Source organism: Epinephelus moara, chromosome 5 (assembly GCF_006386435.1).
Source record: "Epinephelus moara isolate mb chromosome 5, YSFRI_EMoa_1.0, whole genome shotgun sequence".
In the NCBI taxonomy this organism is placed as follows: Eukaryota; Metazoa; Chordata; class Actinopteri; order Perciformes; family Serranidae; genus Epinephelus; species Epinephelus moara.
The window spans coordinates 38,871,401-38,891,569 of NC_065510.1; the positions used below are offsets into that span (position 1 = coordinate 38,871,401).

Genomic DNA, 20,169 nt, shown 5'->3' on the forward strand with positions numbered 1-20,169 from the left:
AATACCATATCAACCGCTGTATGTGCACTTTTGTAAGTTATTATATGAACTGTTATATGATGATTTGTTGTCTGTTTTAGTTGGATGATGAATTTAGTTTATTTAATAACCTAAATTCATCATGAAATATTGTGGTTTTGTGGTGAAGCGTTGTCAGAGCAGCCTGATCAGCTGCAGCGTCCAACACCACAGATTTCCAACAAAGGGAAATTAGAATTGAGTTGTGCCAACAGTTGACAGGCTTTTTCACCCCTAAGGTTTAATCCTTTGTACTTTATCTATCTTCTATCCTGTGTGGCCTCCACTTTTAACTGTTCACTATTCTGCAGCTTTCCTGCATAAATTTGGTTCTTATCTACTTCTTCATACATGAAATTCCCCCCCCCCCCCACGCACACACACACACACACATCTCCTCCTTTCATCTGCTCTGTTCAGTATGCAAGGGTCCTGCTGTAACTAATCAAGCGAGTAATGGCCCATGTAAGAACTAGCAGAGCACTGAAACCTGACGGGATGGAGGGGGGCAGAGGAGTGATGGAGGTGATAGAGGTGGAGAGGAGTATGGAGACTGAGAAACCATCTTCAAACTCATCTACTGGTAAAAAGAGATCAATGAGTCTCCTGCAGTGTACTGTATGTCTCTCTACATGTGCTGCTGTGAAGAGGAAGTCAACGAGAGAAATGATGTGTGAAAAGCAGCGAAGACACAGAGGAAGTGATTGTGTTTGAGATGGCACAGAAGTGTACAGGGGGTGGATTATGAGTCAACACCTTGCTTCCACCTGAGCGTCATACACATTAAGGTCCATTTCTCAAATGGACTATTTGCCAAATGGGCCTCGGCAGGGTTCATTTCTCTGAGTAGTCTCTCACGTTTCACTCAGACAGAAGTGAACATTGTTGTTGTCCCTATATTTGCTTCAAAACAAGTTTCACTTCCACCAACACTCTATTTTATTTGTCTCTGTTGCCCCTCTTAACCATCCATCTCAGCTTCTCTGGAGATAAAGTGATGGATGGAGAAATAGTTACTGGAACAGGGAAGACTTACAGATTGGTTACATTTCATTTCCATTATCCCTGCTCCACTTTTTTCAGGAAGGCCAAGTCATCAGCTGCAGATAAATCAGGTCGATCATATCTTAGCAACTGATAAGTTATTTTTAGTTCTGGTTTACATGTGATGCATGTTCTTCTGTGCTCGAATGCTTTTAAATAATCGGCTGAGACTCACAGCAGCGAGTACAAAGTCAGGGGCGTGTATGTGTTTGTGTATGCATGGCATTTAGCTGCAAGTGTGGCGTGTAATCATTTCAAAGCGGAGCCAGACCAAAGTAGAACATGCAACTTTTAGAACATGAATTTACAAGCAGATTTTATGCATGAAAAATATATGCAAATAGGTTCTTTCAGTGAGATACATATTCATGAAAGGGATACAAAAACCCACCTCATCAATTTAGCAATGGAGTTTTGGGTGTTGATTTTTCAAGAGAGGAAAAAGCAGACCCATACTTAAGTGTTTCTTTTCTCCTGTTTCTCTGGTAAAACTGGAAATGAAAGGAAGTGTTTGATCCTTATGAGGTTTTACTTGTCACGCCATGGAGAGGGGAAACACAAAAGAGGCTCTCTGTGAAAACTGTGCAACAGTCACCAGAGGCCTCGTTTTTTCACTTCAGGGGACTTTTCAGGAGACTGCTGCAACACTCTGGTGTCCTGTTTGACAGCCACAAGTTTTGTGTTACAAGGACACACTTAGCTCTATCCTACATTTGAGGAAGCATAAGGTGCAGTGGCTGCAATAATACACATTAGATGAAGGAAAAGTTGCTGCTGCTGCAGTCACGTCTGTGGTATACAGTTATGTTGGTAGAGAACTTAAAGAAAACATACACCTACTCTGATGCAGGCTCTCAAAATGTTACATAACATTGATTTGGCAGATGCTTTTGTGCCAAGCAACTGACTTTCTTTCTCATACCAGTTTTTCCCACATAAACAGGTTCTACGTGTATTGGTAGCTGATGTGGGGGAGGGGGAGGCTAAGCAAACTTTTTTTGTGTGTGTGTCCCTTCGTGATCATTCAGTGTCTCCTCTCTAAGTTTGGAGGTTTTGAATGCAGCTCAGGTGGAACTCGTCATGATTTTTTTCTCAGCTGCAGTTTGTTTAGTTTGAGTTGTGGAGAGGAGAATTAAGAAACAACTCTCAATGTGATGTTTTATCATCACATTCAAGTCTTCCTTTCGATCAGTCTGAGGTCGAATTGATCAGAGCTGATCAAATCAGATCGATGTATTAGAGGAGTAGCTGCTGCAGAGGTGGAGGAAAGCAACCTGTAACACAGCACCGGACCGTGGGGAGAATACTTTCCATGGGAATTCAGCCAGTTTCATCGACAGTAGGTTTAATTAAGAGGGCTGTTGTTCTAATAAATAAAGGCACAGAAAATCTGTGTGGCAGCGAGTGCTGATATTGTGGCGGTCCACCACAAATAAATGAATGTGTGGGAAACCCTGCACACACATACACTTGGAACAATTTGGGGTTCAATCAATGTCTTGCTCAAAGATACTTCAGCGACAGGAATTGAGCCACAACCTCATAATTAATGGCCAACCTGCTCCACCACCTGAGCTGAAGACGCCTCATGTGGACATATTGATCACTGCTCTGAAATATCTGTCATAAAGGCTACAAATATATATTGATAGGTCCATCAAACGTTGACTAGAGAATGTACCTTCAGCGCTATTACAAATGGTTTGCATACTGGCCGCGACTTAACAGAGCCACATTGATTACAGTTAATCAGTGTTTCAGCAGTCAGTTACAGTCATTTAGTCACAGTGAGTCATTGAGTCATTGTTTTAGTGGCACAGCAATCATAGTCCTCATATAGCCCAGTCACCAGGATCAAATGTTGGCAGTGTACTTTTCTGCCAACGACAAATGTATATCATTTGTACATTTCATATGTATGATGTTGTTCAGATTACACGTATGTGATCTGACTTCCTCATCAGGAAGATGAGGGGATGGTGGATGGTATGACACCTTCATGAGACAGCTGACAAGCAGCAGACAGGAGTAGACAACTGTTGGAGAACAGCAAAAGCAGGTGTGTTTATAGTGACAAAAGAAAACACGATGTTTTCCAAAGCCTAACTCTAAGTGAGTTTTGTGCCTATATAATAATGTGCCTAATATAACCACATGTTAACCACAGCCTTGTCACAACATAAAATTGAAACATAAAGAAACACAAAGTTTCAACATCTCCGCCACATATGAAACGTACAAATGTCACATATCTCTTGTTTGCAGAAACATACATTGCCAACATTTATTCTGGTGACTGGGTTGCCTCACATTGCCTCATATAAAAATTATTACAATGGTGTTCACATAGTGAGGTACACAGAATTTAAATTTGGTTAAACAAAACAATGGTATCGGATTGGAAATCAGTATATGATTGGTAGTTTAGGAAATCTTTGATTACTATTCCTTGTCCTTAGGAGGACAAAATGTGCCACAACACTGAAAAATAAATGAAAAATAGGATTATTGCTTAAGAGCTCTGGGTATGTGGCTGTCTACTTCCTCTTAAACTCACCGTTGAACTGGGTGTATTGGTGCCATATCCTGAGGAAGGCAGAGAAGCCAAGGACCATCTACGACCATCAGCCCTGAGGAAAAAATAAGTAAAAGTGGAAAAGGGAGAACATATGTTAGAATCAAGAACTGTTTTCTATCACTTTCCCCTGCCAGAACTCCAATATCGGTTTCTATTTTAGTCCCTCGAGACAACACAGTTATACTAAAGCAATCCCACCACCTTCACTTCCTTTCTATCCAATTATACTTTTGTTCATTCTATTCCTCTCTCCCCTCAGGCCGTCTCCAGCCATGTCTGACACTACGTCTGAGTGAGTGATGAGGGATACACGTTTGGGCAAAATCCTGGCACCTCGCCTCATTCATCTGAGGCCGCTGTCAACCCTCTGTCACACGGACACTTGGTTGGAGCAGCATGGGACAAAGTCAGGGCTGTGGCATGCAGTTCCATTTTGCATGTTTGTGTGTGTGAGTAGGTGTGTTCCCTGAAGAGTTTCACTGTGTATGTGAGTGAGTGTAAAAATAATCCCATCAGCAATTTCACTCAACTATTTCGCACCGCTCTTGTAACGGTGTATGTGTGACTTATTGTGTGAATAAAGGAGGGATGCCAACCTGCGAGAGGAGGCGAAGGAAAAGTGGGCAGGTCCGCTTGGTGAGAAGTTGCGCGGGCTGTCCAACGGACTGCTTCCTGTTAAAATATATATGGACAGAACACAAAAAATACATACAATGTGGGTTACTAGGCAGGATAATATATAAAAAAGTCATTTCCATTTAATTTATTAAGCCTCACGTTTGAGGAAACATTGAAATCTGTGTATATTCAATGTGACACCTACAATTACAGTGTATTTTATCCTTTATCCTGTCCTACAGTATGAAACCACGGTATTAATAAATTAAACATTAAGTGAAAGAGCAACACCAGTTGAAAATCTTGCTCTTGCTGATCTCTAGTGTAATGTAGTGCCAAAACAGTTTTATACAACAGTATAACGTCCTGAGTGATTTTTTTTTTTCATGGCACCCAGGTTCATTTGCCTCTGTGCTGAGGGCTGAAGATGAATCAGCATTTGTTTGAGTTAGAGCTCTGTATAAAGTGAGAAATCTTGCCTGTCATTGTCAGTATTTGTCATTGCTGTGCATCTCAATACCTCACATGCCAAGAAGATTATTGCGTTACTATGACAACTGGCTACTGTGAGCTTTGAATACAGTGACTCGGACATTTGTAGCTTGTTGATCTTATGGCACTCTTGACCGTCCTTAAGGCCACTGCATTAGTGATGTCACAGAGTCCTGACCAATGACTACATGTAAAGGTGGGCGGCATGACAACTCCCCAAAAGTGAAGCCAAAACAGCACCATAGCCATTATAGTGGCTGGCAGTAGCATGGATCATAAACATGGGCCAAAGAAAAGATCTAAGTACATGCCAAATATTTTCCAAGGAGTGTGACGTCATGTTTGACAGCTGTGTGTGACAATAGGCATGTTCGCGTTCAGTGTTGCAGCCTGCAGTTGGGTCAGGCAGATGATACCGCAGCTCCACATCCCGATCGCTACTGTGCAGACTCTGACTCCAAATGACCTCACCAGCACCAGACAGCAGCACCCATATCCTGGGTTTGGCTTCACTTTACAGTGGGAAGAATTGGAGACACATCGCCATTCTGTTTATACATTCTATGGTACTGACCCATCCTCGAGTAGACATCTACATTAATGCAGCAAAGTGAGAATATAATAATTAAAGGAGACTTTTAATTGATCTTTAAAGTAGCAGTGTGTAGGATATAGTGGAATCTAGTGGTGAGGATTGCAGATTGATTACAGCTGAAACTTCTCGCATGTGCCAAGCATGAAATCACAGTTAGGATTTCATCAGTGTTCGCTCTTTAGGAGGTCTTTACTGGGAGCTTACTTATCTGCAGAGGTCTCTTCCTCTTCAAAACAAACAGACCAGGTGATAAAAACCGGTAAATACACTGAATAAAGCAGTTTCACGTTACATATCAGTATTTTGTGCTGTTTGTTGCGAAGTTGCGAAGGGGTTCTAACTACAGTGGCTGACACAAAAACACAAAAACTCAAATGGAAAGATTTTATGTACAGAGGAGGATCAGTTCAAACCTACTTTCATCCAGATTGTATGTCCCAATGAACCCAAAAGCTGTTTTATTTCCTGCTGCAAAAATACACTGTCAATTTATACTGTATTTAGCTCATTTTCAGATGAGAAAAAACTCAAACTTGAAGAAAAAAAAAAACTTAAAATAATGTGACTGGTATACTGTTTATTCTTCCACTGTATCATGTGTTTAACTTTTATACACTGACCTATGTGTCCAGGCAGTGGAGAGTGTGGCCGTGGCAGGGTGGGCGACGTACTGGTCAGGATGAGGCTTTTACGGTTACTGGTTCTGCAACTAGAACATATATGAGAACAAAGAGCACGTCAATATTTGTCTTCGTTAAAGACAGATGATAGCAACTTGGGTCACACACACACACACACACACACACACATACACACAGACACATCATTGACTGACCCCAAGGTTAATTGATATACTGTCTGTATGCGTACTTGTCACCCTGAGTAAATGTATAGCCTACAGCATGTGTGAATGTAAGTGTGTATGCTGTTTTATCTTAAGTACAGTACGTCTCTTGTGTGAGTGTACGCAGCAACCCATAATACAAGACTTTATTGACGTCCGCCCACCCACAGGGGAGAGCGACAAAGCAACAAAGATTTTTAATTTCCTCTAGGTCCGGCCCCATGACGGCTGCTGCCGTGAAATACATATAATGGCAGGAGTGATGGGGCGATGGAGGGATGGAGAGCCAGACGGAGAGGAAGAAAAGGACCAGAGAGGGCAGGTATAGACTATAATGAAGAACTGAAATTATTGAACCATAAAGGCTTCACTCGCTGCTCCTGCTGCCAATGCTGGATGTGTCTTTGTACAATTTTTTAAAGAAAGTACACACAGATATACACAAGTTTTATTGTCTTACACAACAGCTCGTAAAGCTTGAAATTGATTTTTCAGGTGTTATTTCCATGTGTGGATCGGCTTTGCTCCTAGGCCTTTCGTGCTTGTCTGTGTGCTTCACTGGAGAGCCTGTCAGGCCGGATTTCGCAGAGCAGAACCACATCTGACGAGCAACACAAGTTTGCTCCATGTTGCATCAGCCAGCCTGCTGTTCTACATCTGCGCAGGAAGTGCTGTAAACACACGTGTAAAAATAAAAAATGCACGGTCACACAACACCCATTGGTTATTTGATGTATCTTCTTCGATCAATAATCTATATCCCCGTCTTGCAGTCCTCCCACATCCTCCCTTATCTCTCCCTCTTTTTGATGCCAGTCTTCAGCACTTCTCTGAGCACTCTGAGACATCAAACCCCTGGCAGGGTTTTATCGGTGGCAGTGCGCCTCTGTGGGCGCCAGCTGAGGGAGAGCTTGTACTCAACCTTGCAGAACAGAGGAGGAGCATATTGAAATATTTAAGGGAAATGCATTAGCTTTGGACGGAGGGATGGAAGTGGCTTAACACCATCCCTTGCAGCAGCTTTCAAAAGAGGAGAAGGGGGAAGGGTGAGGATGGGGAAAGGAATAAAAGAACAAGACAAAAAAAAAGGTGAAGAGACTGGAAGTACACACAGTACATTCCTCTGATTTTCCTTCGGTGTCAAACCCACACTTCTCTTTTTCTTCTTTTCTTCGTGCCTGCAATCATCTTTCATTTCGCTCCCTCCTTAACCTGTAGTCTCTCAAATCCACACTTTCATTGCTGCCCTTCCTTAATCAAAAGCTGAATCACTTGAGCACATGCTGCTCAAGCTTCACTCCAGAACATATTCTTAGCTTTTGATTCATGATTCATCACATCTCCAGCAGCTCAACTCGACCAGTGATTCACTTTCAGGTGGAGTGTTTTAAACCGCAAATTACAGGAAAGCCTACCTGCCTCATTTCTGTGACTTTTCTTAGAGCTTATTTTTTTCAGTCTCAGTAAATCTCTTCATCTTTTGATAACTCATCACTCATCTGTTTCTTCTTTACTCCTTCCATTTTCCCTGCTTTGTTCTCATTCTGATTTCTCCGTCTGAATGATGAATAATTGAAATGTGGGAAGTCCAGAAAATTCATTCTTCCGCTCTAACTCCCCTTTTTAGGGTTATAGAGTCAGCTCAACTATTAAAGGCAGTAACAGAATGAAAGCCCACCAGGGCAGAGCAATCTAATTTCCCCATAAAGCCAGAAGTCTCTTGCAGCCACTATGCTTTATAACATTGTTATCTTAAATGAATGCTGTAAAAGGGCATCTCGCCCAAAGCATTTGTACTGTAAGAAAAAAAAGATTAAATAGGAGTGCTGCTCTTTACTCTATACTCCAGCAGACAGCCACATATTTATCACTAGTAAAGGTCACATTAGAGTTCTGCTACTTGTATTCCTGCAACATGTGACAGAAGCAGCAGGGGGGAGAGAGGAGGGTACAGACATCCATCTGTGGATGCTCTAACTCTGTTGTTTAGTATCTGTTGTATTCCACTGTATGCTGTTTTGGTTATTTGGTTTGCACTCACCTTTTCTAAACCTGCTTTAGTCAGTAATTTACTGAAGTTCAAAGAGTGACCAGGCAAACCCCCCAAAACAAGATATGAATTTACATTTTAGACATGGTTTACAACACAGAGAAGAGAGAAAGCAGGGACAGGCACTTTTCCATGCATGAAATAGTGAGAATTATACAATCTACTCATCACAGTGCCTTATGACTACATTGCAAACTGATCTGAGTTTATTTTGTGGGCAATTTGACAATTGAAGAAAAATAAACATGGGTGAATTCACAGATATTGGGCAGCTGCTAAACCTGCACAAATGAGACAAAAACAAACTGTGTAAAGAGTGTCCACACCAAGAAATAAATATATAATATAAATATATAAAAATAACTAAAAAAAGACGTTTCATAAATCGCTCTAACTCAAGTGGACGGCGGAGTCAACACCACAACTATAATGGATAACAGTGGCGAGTAATATTGTTGGGATTACTTTCACAGGAATTTGATGAACGATAGAAATACTGACAGCCAACCAAAATCCATCAGAAATGTACAGGGCGTCACAGGTGGAGTGCGCAGCACGTGCTTGGTGCCACTGTTTACACAATGTTATTGTTGACCATTTAACTTTATAGTTATCGTTCTAGTTATCGTTCTTGGTGTGGACGGCCCTTAATTCTCAAAGCACTTGCACAGAATGAAACCCACCCCCAACTGCACTGCCAAGCAAACAGCGTCTCAGTGCTCCTGTGTTATTTGTACATATTTAAATTGGTTATATACATACATTCAGTGCAAAATCGGCCTCTGTCTATGCAAATAAGCCTCACTGCAAAAATGGTCCAATTCACAAAGATCAGCGCTGATAGCCACATGTAGATACAGTAAAATTATTAGTGTCTTCAGAGTTGGTGGTAACTACAGCGCAAATGATGCCATCTTTTTTTACAGTCTGTAGGTATGCATTTGAAAACACCAACAGCACTCACAGACTGTGAAATTAAATTCCAAATGCAGTTTCTGTCATGTTTAAATTCCTTGCCTGAAGTTTTGAGAAATGCCTCTGCTCCATGTTGGTCAGAACCTGTAGCTCTCCGTCTGGATGGAAGTCCAATATTGACTCTCCTTTTAGCTCTGTTTAGGTCTCATCTTCTGAGGGGAACACCTAGCTCTTCAGCTACTAAATACTCCACCATGTTTACCATTTAACCTCTAACTGCGTCTGTCTGCTGTTTGGTGCTGAGCACGTTGTGTAAAATGGGCCAAAAAACAAAACAATGAACTGAAAGACTTCAAAACGCTCAGCAGAGCCGAGAGCAACCACAGAGTCTGGTAACAATTCACTATAAGCGATATCTCTATCATTATTGATTGGGGCAGCTTAAAGGTGCCGGGCCAATATTAGCCTCCAGCGCAGCTTCCAGGCTGCTTGACACAGATTTTTGGCAGTCTCTCAACTCTGCTGGAGGGATGAACATCGTTATATCTAAAGATGTTCCCTCATTTGGCATTTGATGATGGTGGTGGAGAGCGCTGTCTACCACCAAGTATTCAGTTAGAGGGCATGCACAGCATTTCTATGTCAATGAGCAAAATATTGTTTGATGGTATAGTTCAAACACAGCACCGACAGCACACCTGCATGGAAGCATCTACATGTTATGTTCCTCCACTCTTCAAGCCAAGGTTTTTTTCTTTAATTGGTTAATATACATAGTAACATAAAATATAAACAGAAAACATTTGTGCATACATGCAGAACAAAAGGAAATGCACAACCAAGCGTCAAACTCTAGGGCTGAAAAATGAAGTGCTAAAAATTGGACCTCCTTGAATGGTCACCTGAGTCTGGCTCCAAGAGTGAGTCAATCTCCGTAGACCCCCATGTTTAAACACCCCATTATACTACTATACTATACACCTGACTATACTATACACACTATACACAGTCTATGATTCCGATTCACCTCTTACTTCTCCATCTCCTCATCCAAATATGGTCATATCTGGCTTCAAAAACTCCAGACGGCGACAGCAAAAATGCCAAACTTGAGTCCACAAACCAATGGTTGACATCACGGTGGCTACATCCATTAATCATCACTTGGAGACACCTCAGTCAAATGAGATTGGTTCAAGTCGAGCAGTGTTTTTTTTTTTTTTGTTGTTGTTTTTTGCTAGTGGGTGTGCTTTGCAGTGCACTAGTTTTGTTTTTGACCAGATTTTGCTGTGGCTTAATATGATTCAGACTCTGGCATTTGTTTGATATCTAGCAGTGGCAAAAAATTTAGTTGCACATTAGCCATTCACTGTTAGTGCAAGTGATTGTCACTGTCACACCGAATGTCCCACTGAACCCAGTTCAAACTCTCAAACTCTCAAACTCTGTGTGGAAAAAAAGGAACAAATAGTTGAATATTCGTTAAACAGCCAAATCTGATTCCACTGCCATAGTTCTGACTCAGGTACAGTCCTATTGAATACTCTCTTTAAAAAGGTTTAAAGGTCTAATGTTTAGGATTTCATGGTATCTAGTGGTGAGGTTTCAGATTGCAATCAAGTGAAACTTCTCCTGTCTCCAGTATTTGGTTTGTCTGCTCTGGGCTGCTGTAGAAACAAAATGGTGGACTCTGTGGAAGAGGACCTGCTCCATATGTAGATATGAACTCATTCTAAGCTCACAAAAACAAAACAATTCTATTATCACATTGTGTATACATATATATATATATATATATATATATATATATATGTACAATTTATATATCCCCCAGAATCCTAGACATAGGACCTTTAAGTGTTTGACCAAAGTTCCTTCTTTCACTCATCAGAAAGGCAGGACAATATATTTAAGGAGAAGTTCATATTAATTCCTTCTTGCCCTGAAATCTTGGCCACATAATTAGCTGTCACAGCAGCGGCAGTCAGTGGAGGTTACAGGACAGAAGCTATAGGTGGCTGTAAGGAATTATGACTAACACGCTGTAGATTCACTTGACTGGAAAACCAAGGAAGATAAGAGAGGACGGAATGTGTGTGTATGTGTGTGTGTTCATGTGTGTGTAAATGTGACTTTAAATCACCCTGTCACGGTTATGGTCATGCAGCCTGGGCTCATCCTGCCTCTGTCTGCTTAAGAGTGTGTGTGTGTGTGTGTGTGTGTGTGTGTGTGTGTGTGTGTATCAGATAGAAATAGTGACAGTTAGTATGCAGCACATCGCCATCTTTGAATCATAAATCTAAAGCTGTCTCTAGTTTTGTGTTCAAACACAAACACTTTGTGAGTTTACAGCCAAACAATCCAGCACTATATCATCCACCACCCTCCTCTGTTCAGGCAGCCGGTGATGTTTGGATTCATTCAGTCGTTCACTCACGCATAAATGAATCTTGAACAGAAAACTGAGGCTTTGCTGATGAGGAGACATTTTCCGTTTAAATATTCAAACCCCTTCATATCCGATGAGGTTAATCAAGAACAGATTCTTATCTATCCATAATGAAATGACCGAGACGAAGACATAAGAAGAAGAGGGAGAAGGAAGAGGATGTTAAGGGGAATGTACGACGTTACCATAGAAACACATTTGGAGTCACACTAAAGAAGAAGCAAACAGTGACATCTCCAACTGTTTCCTTTTTTTCTGTTTTCACCAGAGCTCCCTGTGAGAAGCACACAACTCAACAAATTAAATTGTTAAATGAAATAATGAAGGTGTGCATCAGACTGAATCAGCTCTGATCTGAGGCCACTAAATCCAAAAGAATATGATCTCACCCAGCAGTCAACCACAATACTGTGAGTCAGTGTCTGTTGTCATGGCTGAGCCAAAGACTGTTTGTGTGTTTGTATGTGAATGCCAGTTTTATAATCCATCATAATCCATTGTGTAATCCATCATGCAGGCTCAATCTGTGTGTGTGACAGAAGAGTAGTGGTGAGGCACATGGTGCTGTCACTCAGTCTGAGTATGATTCATCGGGGTCAATGGTGCATGCTGCTATTGTGTGGGCTTCTGTTGACGGACACCAGAGCTGATGAGAAAGTGAGTGAGTGAAGAACAACTTTTAATATGTGAGAGAGAGAAGCAAAGTGTGATAAGGTCAGATGTGTCTATCTGAGTCTGTCAAAAGGTGCAGAGCAGCGCAATGTTTTTGTGTTTGTTTTTTACAGGATGCAATTTGTTTTTGTGTCCAGGTGGTCTCAAGAAACACCTCCATGGCAACTGTGCTTTGGGAGGTAGAGTGGTCATTCACCAATCAAAAGGTCTGAGGGGCCTGCAATGTCCAAGTGTCCTGGGCAAGATACTGAAATTGCTCAAATTACTCAAATTGCTTCAGATGCCCATGCCGTCAGTGTGTGAGTGTGCTAAGGTTGCTAAGTGGTGTTCCCTAACACTAGAAAAGCGTTATATAAACTAGAGAAGTGTCATAAAATGCAGTTTATTTACCAACTGCAGTCCAAACAGTGTCAGGAGAAAAGAGCAAAAAACACACTGACAAAGAGAGAGAAAGAAACAAACAATCAATCAATTAATTTTGGCTGAATTACATTTGTTATCAACATAATGAGAAACAATCTTTTTATATCCACAAATTGTTCACTGCCAACACAAAGTGCTCATAATGTCTGTATCTGTAGAATGTTTAGTGTCAGCGTGCTCCTGACAACTACAGCATGATTCACTTTTATATGGTTACATTTTGGCAACTGAAAGTAGAACTTCACTAACTTTATGAATAATTTGTGAACTTCAATATTCAGCTATATTCTACTCTGACTTGAAGCACAAGATCTGAAACCAAAACCACAGTTTTTTACCTTTCCTTAAAGGTCTAGTGCATTGCATCGTCAATGGGCCACACCTGGCTGGCCAAAGCTTTCCATCCAGCACCCACAAAATATCAATTAATTCAAAAAATGTGAGGAGGAAAAGATTGCAGTTGCAATTGCAATTGCAGTATTTAGGATATCAAGTGTTGTTATGCCTCTGCGCCTGCGACATTATGTTTTCGGGTTTTCTGTCTGTTCGTCTATACCATTCTTGTGAACATCAAGAATCACCCTCAAGAACACCTTGAGGGTTTTTTTTTTTTTTAATTTGGCACAAACATCCACTTGGATGCAACAATGAACTGACTAGATTTTGGTGGCCAAAGATCAAGATCACTGTGACCTTGCATCATTTCATCTCATTCTCCTGAACCTGATAGCTCAAACATATTGCAGGAAGTTCTTCAAATTTGGCACAAACGTTCACTTGGACTCAATGATGAACTAAAATTACATTTTGGTTGTCAAAGGCCAAGGTCACTATGACCTTGCATCTGTCTCATTCTCAAGAGGGCCTTGAGATAATTTCCTAAAATTTGGTAATTCTAGTTTTTTACTATATTGAAGCAAACCCCCAAAACAATTGAGATGTAAATACATTTATTAGGAATGATTTACCAACCCCAATTTGTGCATTTGACCCCCAAGTACGAAATATATTATAAATCCATTTGTCAGCCTATCATTAGTGGTAGTGATACGGCAGGTCTTTATCAAACTAATATCAAAATATCAATGTCAAAAAGTGACAAAGCAGCTCCCCTTGTAGTACCCCTTATTAGTAACAGTTAATGGCCAGCTGCTGAACATAGTGGAGCATTTAGCAGCTAAAGAGCCAAAGATGTCCCTCAGGAGTTGATAGAGACCAAAAACAGAGCTAAAAGAGGGAGAATACTGAATTTACAAGGAGTCATAAACACTACTCCAAATGTTCGGTATAGCTGCACCACATCTGTTGTATGTGTAAATAAGAAATTGTTTGCTTATGCGTCAGCAATGACAACTTTATTACAAAACCTTATTATAATACAACACTCTGTTTACAATTTGTTCTACTGCCCAAAGCAGCAAAAAACCAACAACTGCTTTAACCAAAGGATTTTTAACAACACATGGATAGCGGGAACACAAGTCTCCTTCTTACTGATCCCAGCAGTAATTATAAGCCGCCGAATACTTATTTGGCAGAGCAAATTAGTTGTACGCAAAGGTATTCTGTAGGTGACAGGGTTGCACGGTGATGTTCACAGGATAACATAAACCATGTCAAAGGTAACCCACAGAGAAACAGAAAGAGCTCAAACCACAAATACAGATGCACAGATGTGACAGTCAGCAACGCCAGTCTGTGTCTCCCTGCTGCTCCCAATAATGAAACCTAGGTCTGTCATTGGCTACAACGCCCTGGTCAGCCAGCTGTGTGTATGTGTGTGTATTTTTGTGGGGGGTCAGAGGTTAAATCTGTGGTAATGACTCGTGTAGAAGCTTTGACGAGCAATTATCCCCCTGCAGGCCCTCGGCTGGCACGGGGCCATTAGTCTCTCTTACACACACACTTGCCCACGAATGTGCTCACCAACGCACAGTGTTTGTCCCCTCACACCCCAAAACTGTCCCAGACTGTCTACGTCCGTAACAGCAATAAAAGAAATGCAAACAATAACGCTTGGATACCGGTCATTAAAACAACACATTTCGTGCTTCCCTGGTACTGATACACACTCTCAGTTTCTAAGTTATGTGTTAGGATGGAACAAGTGCATAAAGTCCCTGTGATCAGTAATACAAAATAGTCTGGTTAATTACAACTCAAGTCTTTTGTTACAATAGCATTGTACTCACCAAGGTAATTGCTGGGTGCTGAGCACAACAACATTGCTACAATAAAGATCAGACGATGTGAGAAGTTGTAAACAAGCCAACAGTGCAGCAAGATTATAATCAGAGATAAAAACTGCACATGAGAGAGCACATGTGAAATGTTGGTAATAAAATTATAAATGCACTCAGCAAAATTAACATAATACAGCGAGTATGTTCGGTCAAAGTTGATGCAAGCTCAGTCTGAAAACTGTTATGGAGGCCATATCTGACATCCTTCAATGTCACCCAAATCTCTGCAACACATTTCATAACAGCAATAATCAACCATGCCGCTTCTAAAAAACTACAAAAATGTTGTCATAATAAAAAGAAAGAAAAAAATACTTCTCAAGGTGTGTTCACACCGGACCTGTTTTTTTTTTCTGCTAGCGACGAGTTTACATACAAAGTCAATGCAAACGGGCGACTGAGCATACATTCGCCTGGGAGAAAAATCGCTCGGGCTCCAAGCGACACAGCGATTTTTCGCTCGTCGCTTGAGATGAGAAATCTCATCTGGAGCAGTATTTCACTGGGTCCTGTCGCTTGCAGCTCAACGCTGATTGGTTGCCGTAATCCCGGAATCCCGGGGGGGGTTCTTGACTGTCATGACATGTCAGCTTCATTAAAAGTATCGCTGCAAATTAAAAGCAACAATAGATGTAAAAACACACAGAGACAATGCATCTGTGATCAGTTCCCTAATTTAATTTTAACAATTTTTTCAATCTTCTCCAATTTCTCGTTTTATTTTATGGAAGTGATCAATGTAAGTGCACTTGTCCTAGAACCGCCACGACGGTTTTTATAATNCACTGTCAACTGCCTCCAAGCACCGCAACGATCTGCCAGACCATCATATGTAACTTCATCATTTATGCTGCCCGTGTGCTCAGAAGCACACAATGAATGCATTTTTGAGTAATTTCCGAGAAGTTATGATAAATATATATATATATATATACATATATATATATATATATATATATATATATTACAGACTATAGAATAGGACTGACAACCTCTCCAGTGTCTCATGTCAATTAATTAACACTACTTGTCGGCTTTTTATAATGGTTTTGTTTTCAAATAAATATTTGGAAACAATACCCTGATTGCTTCAATGCCGTCATCAAAGTGAAAAAGTGAGTCTGTTGATTTCTGCTACATTGACGAGCGATTGCAACTGAGCGATGAAGCGATATCAAAGAGGCGAACCGAGCGACAGCGGAAAAAAAAAACAGGTCCAGTGTGAACACACCTTCAAAGGCTAAATCAGACAAGATTTTAATGGAAANTTGACGAGCGATTGCAACTGAGCAATGAAGCGATATCAAAGAGGCGAACCGAGCGACAGCGGAAAAAAAAAAACAGGTCCAGTGTGAACACACCTTCAAAGGCTAAATCAGACAAGATTTTAATGGAAAAAATACCCTGGTCATACGAAGCTAAATCACAAAGTACAAATACTCTACTTCTCACAAATACTGGCCTCACAGGCGTTCACAGGTGGGCTGGAAGCCTTCTCCATCAACAGGAAGTGAGGCAAAAAGCATAACAAGATAGCATGTAAGCAACTCTATTATGCCCGGGCCACACTGCCTGCATGAGCAGCACATGACGACTACCTTGCAGAACTGTTGCAGCTTGCATGCTTGCGGTATTTACGTAAACAGCGTTGTTGCTGCAGCATTCCTGCAGAGCTGCCTGCTGCCATGGCTACTGTATTTTCGAAATTGAAAGCCAGTGCTTCACTCATTTCTGGAGCTGTGCAAGCCACTGCACTGTCGACAACACAATCATGCAAGTATTTCACAATAAAAAGCCTTGAGTAACAAATGAAGGGATTCTGTCATGGTCAGAAGGCTTTTATTTTGAAACAGAAACAAACTGAAAACCGTGTGCGTCATGCAGAGAAAATAGGCGACACTCCTGAGATATTCTGCATCAGCCAAGCCGCACCTGAGAAGCGCCACTCATGCAGGCAGTGTGACTGCTCTAACCTGTTAATATGGGCGCTGAAAAAAAAATACAAGAGGTTCTGTGATGCACACATGCACTGCTCACACAGGCGGTGTGTACTGTACTCAGGCACAGCTTTTATTTATCTATTTAGCTAAATGCTAACAGCAGCATGCTATCAAACCCACAATGATAATGCTAACATGCTGCTATTTAACTGGTATAATGTTTGTCATGTTTATCATTACAGTTTTGCATATAGTTGGATTTCATTTGATCACCCAATGACACCTTGACCTGTGGACACTGACTGTCAAATGAAACACTCCAAAATCACAACTGTTAAAATGCTTTACAGCAAAAATAAACATATTTACAGCCTGGTACAAAGAACAGTTTTGGTCTCTGTAGCTAATTTCAACATTCACAACAACTGTAGGATGAACAAGCGTATTTTAAGCACATGAATTTTTGTATTACTCGCCCATTTATATTTTATTAAAGCTTAAATTTAGCATAATGAAGGGCAGGCCGCTTTGAATGTCAGACTGTCTGCTGATAGTGTCGTGGGCTTCTCAGTCAGATCCACTCCTAACTCCTCCAAAGCGCCAGCCTCTAGTCCAAATATGGTCACTTCTGGCTCCAAAAAGTCAAGATGAGGACAGCCAAATGCCGAACTCGAGGCTTTAAAACAGGAGTCCACAGACCCATGGGTGACATCACGATAGCTACGTAGGGATTATGTTAACCTGTACTGACTTTATTTAATTCAGATCACTTTAGCAACAGGATGCAGTAATTTGACTGATTTATTTTTATGTGGAAATTAAAAAAAAAAAAACACCCACAAGGTTATGCTGCTGCTTCACACTGCCTCTGGTACAATGAGGTATTCATTTGAATCCTTTTTTTAAACAGATTGGACTTGTTTCTTGCACAGTTCTATGTAGTTTTTATCTGTTCGAGGGCCGCAGAGCTGCGCATAGAAAAACAAAACACCAACCACATTCAAATAGAGAAGAGGCGCCATGCCTCTACAATGTTCATGTGGCTTCTATGGTCAGTGCAGCTTCGGTTGATTATAATGAATGCGCTCTGCTGCAGGCCTGTTGCAATAGATGTGTCATGCCCAAAGGCTTTACATAAAGATGGACACATGTCTTCGCTTACCCCCACTATATAAAAAATAAAAATGAAGCCAAAATATCCCAGATACAGCTGCTGCCATCTTGCACTGCTCTGCACAGTAGCGATCTCCCACCAGTATAGAGTTCCCGCCCAAACACCCAACCAACCAATCACAAGCAGCAGCATTGATGGTGAGCATACCAGCACACACAGCTGTCACTCATGATCTATGTTAACTTATAAGGAAAACATGCACTTCAACACAGATCAGAGTGATAAGAACTACCTAAAATGACAAAGACCATCTTTGGGAAAAATGTACTTGACGTGCACTTTGAGTTTTTTGTCTGGTCCATGTCCCATCCGCTAACATGGAGGGGGCAGAGTTTATGAACTATACTGCAGCCAGCCACCAGGGGGCCACGGTGATGTTTTGGCTTCTCTTTCAGGAGCTGTCATGTCGTCCATCTTATATACAGTCTATGGTCACACCATGTCTGTGTCCTATGTATTTCGGTGGTGAGAGGTAAATATTACTTACAAACTTGGTGACGCCTCGCAAACAGCCTGTCACTCAAAACGGTCTGCCTTTAATTATGCATAACTTTAAGCCTTAATTAAATGTAAATGGGTGAGTAACATAAAAATTCATCCATGTATAGTTGTCATGAAGGGGGAATTATATATAGAACCAAAACTTTTTTTGCACCAGGCTATAAACATGCTAAATTGTGCTGTTAAGTTAAACATTTTAACATGGGGATCTATGGAAACTGACTCGCTTTTAGAGCCAGCCTCAGTGGCCATTAAAAAAACTAGTTTTAAGGACTTCCACATTGGCTCTTTTTTTAGCCCCGGAGGTTGCCACTCAGTTGCAACAGGTCTGCAATGTCAAATGGACGTCATGTATTATATTGATGTGCAAATTAATCTCATAATAAAAACGTCCCCAGTGTTTGAAGGCCTTTACTCATGATTTTCTTTTTAATAAAAACCTCTATCACAAACCCAATCTTCCATTATACTGATTCTCATTTATAAATAGCAGTTATAAATAATAGTGTTTAATTTTATTATGCTTCTTTGGCACTTTGTAATTACTTCCTAAATGACTTCCTCATGAGTGGGCTGTCCTTTCCGCTCCTCTCCTCCTGCGAAGCTCTGTCCACAAACAAAAGGGCCTCTGACAGGTTTATATTAAAGCTGAGCACATTCGTTATAACAGACGGTCACTGATAAGAGTGCAGCAGCCATTTAAACAGAGCAGCTCCATATTATGCAAAATCAATTAAAGGAATGAGCCGATTCTGAATAAAGCGCGGACCCTGACGGCCTGATAGCGCATCAAGAGAGGACGTTTAACTGTCTGGTGCAGGATGTTATGGATGCAGGCAACGGCATGTGTGTTCCTCAGTGTGTGTGTGTGTGTGTGTGTGTGTGTGTGTGTGCATGCGTGCTGGTGGACCATAATGATTAGCTATTTGCATGCACATGTGAGCTTGTGACAGGTGTGAGCCCACGCCTGTGCATGCTTAATGTGTTTTACCTAGCAGATTATTAACTCTGTGTGTGTGTGTGTGTGTGTTTGTGTGTGTGTGTCAGTCAGTCAGTAGTGTCATCTTCTGCTTTAAGTGCTGACTCACAGGGCACAGAGGACACCAGACGCTTTTGATGGTTACACCATCGATCTGTCCAGGCTCACTTCCTGTCAGGTGACATCTCTCTCTCTCTCTCTCTCTCTCTCTCTCTCTCTCTCTCTCTCTCTCTCTCAGGACCTCTTAAAGGTGAGTGCATGTTTACAACTGTGGGAAATGGGATGGAAATGGACGGGATAAAACGCTGCCCCTTGTTTTTCCTGTTAGTGTATCCTATTATGCAACATCCACTGTTCTTACTGCCAGAGTCTGAAACATCCACCAGGATCTGGACGGATCCCCAAACTCGGGAAAGTGGCCAAATTAAGCCACGTGGGCAGATTTATGAAGCACGAGGCATTCAGATGGAGATTGAGGGGGTGATTGAGTGAAGCTGACAGATGAAAGCAAACAGGTGATGTGAAAAAAAGGACGGCAGAAAAGATAAATGACAGGATGAACCATACACAACAAGACTGTCTTGGTGTTAGGGGTTGCTGCAGGGGTTAGTCACATGGCTTTCTTGTTGCTATG

The 20,169-nt window shown here is 41.2% G+C and overlaps 1 protein-coding gene across 1 annotated transcript in view; it reads right to left on the reverse strand.

Annotated features, from left to right (window-relative positions):
• The window catches only part of mast1a (microtubule associated serine/threonine kinase 1a), a 91,004-nt gene that overhangs the window by 38,649 nt on the left and 32,186 nt on the right, over window positions 1-20,169 (reverse strand). Inside the window, exons 3-5 of the mRNA XM_050044118.1 lie at window positions 5,966-6,054; window positions 4,237-4,312; window positions 3,620-3,692 (exon numbers count right to left, since the gene is read on the reverse strand). Of these exons, the coding sequence (XP_049900075.1) occupies window positions 3,620-3,692; window positions 4,237-4,312; window positions 5,966-6,054 (238 nt within the window). The remainder of the gene's footprint in view (window positions 1-3,619; window positions 3,693-4,236; window positions 4,313-5,965; window positions 6,055-20,169) is intronic.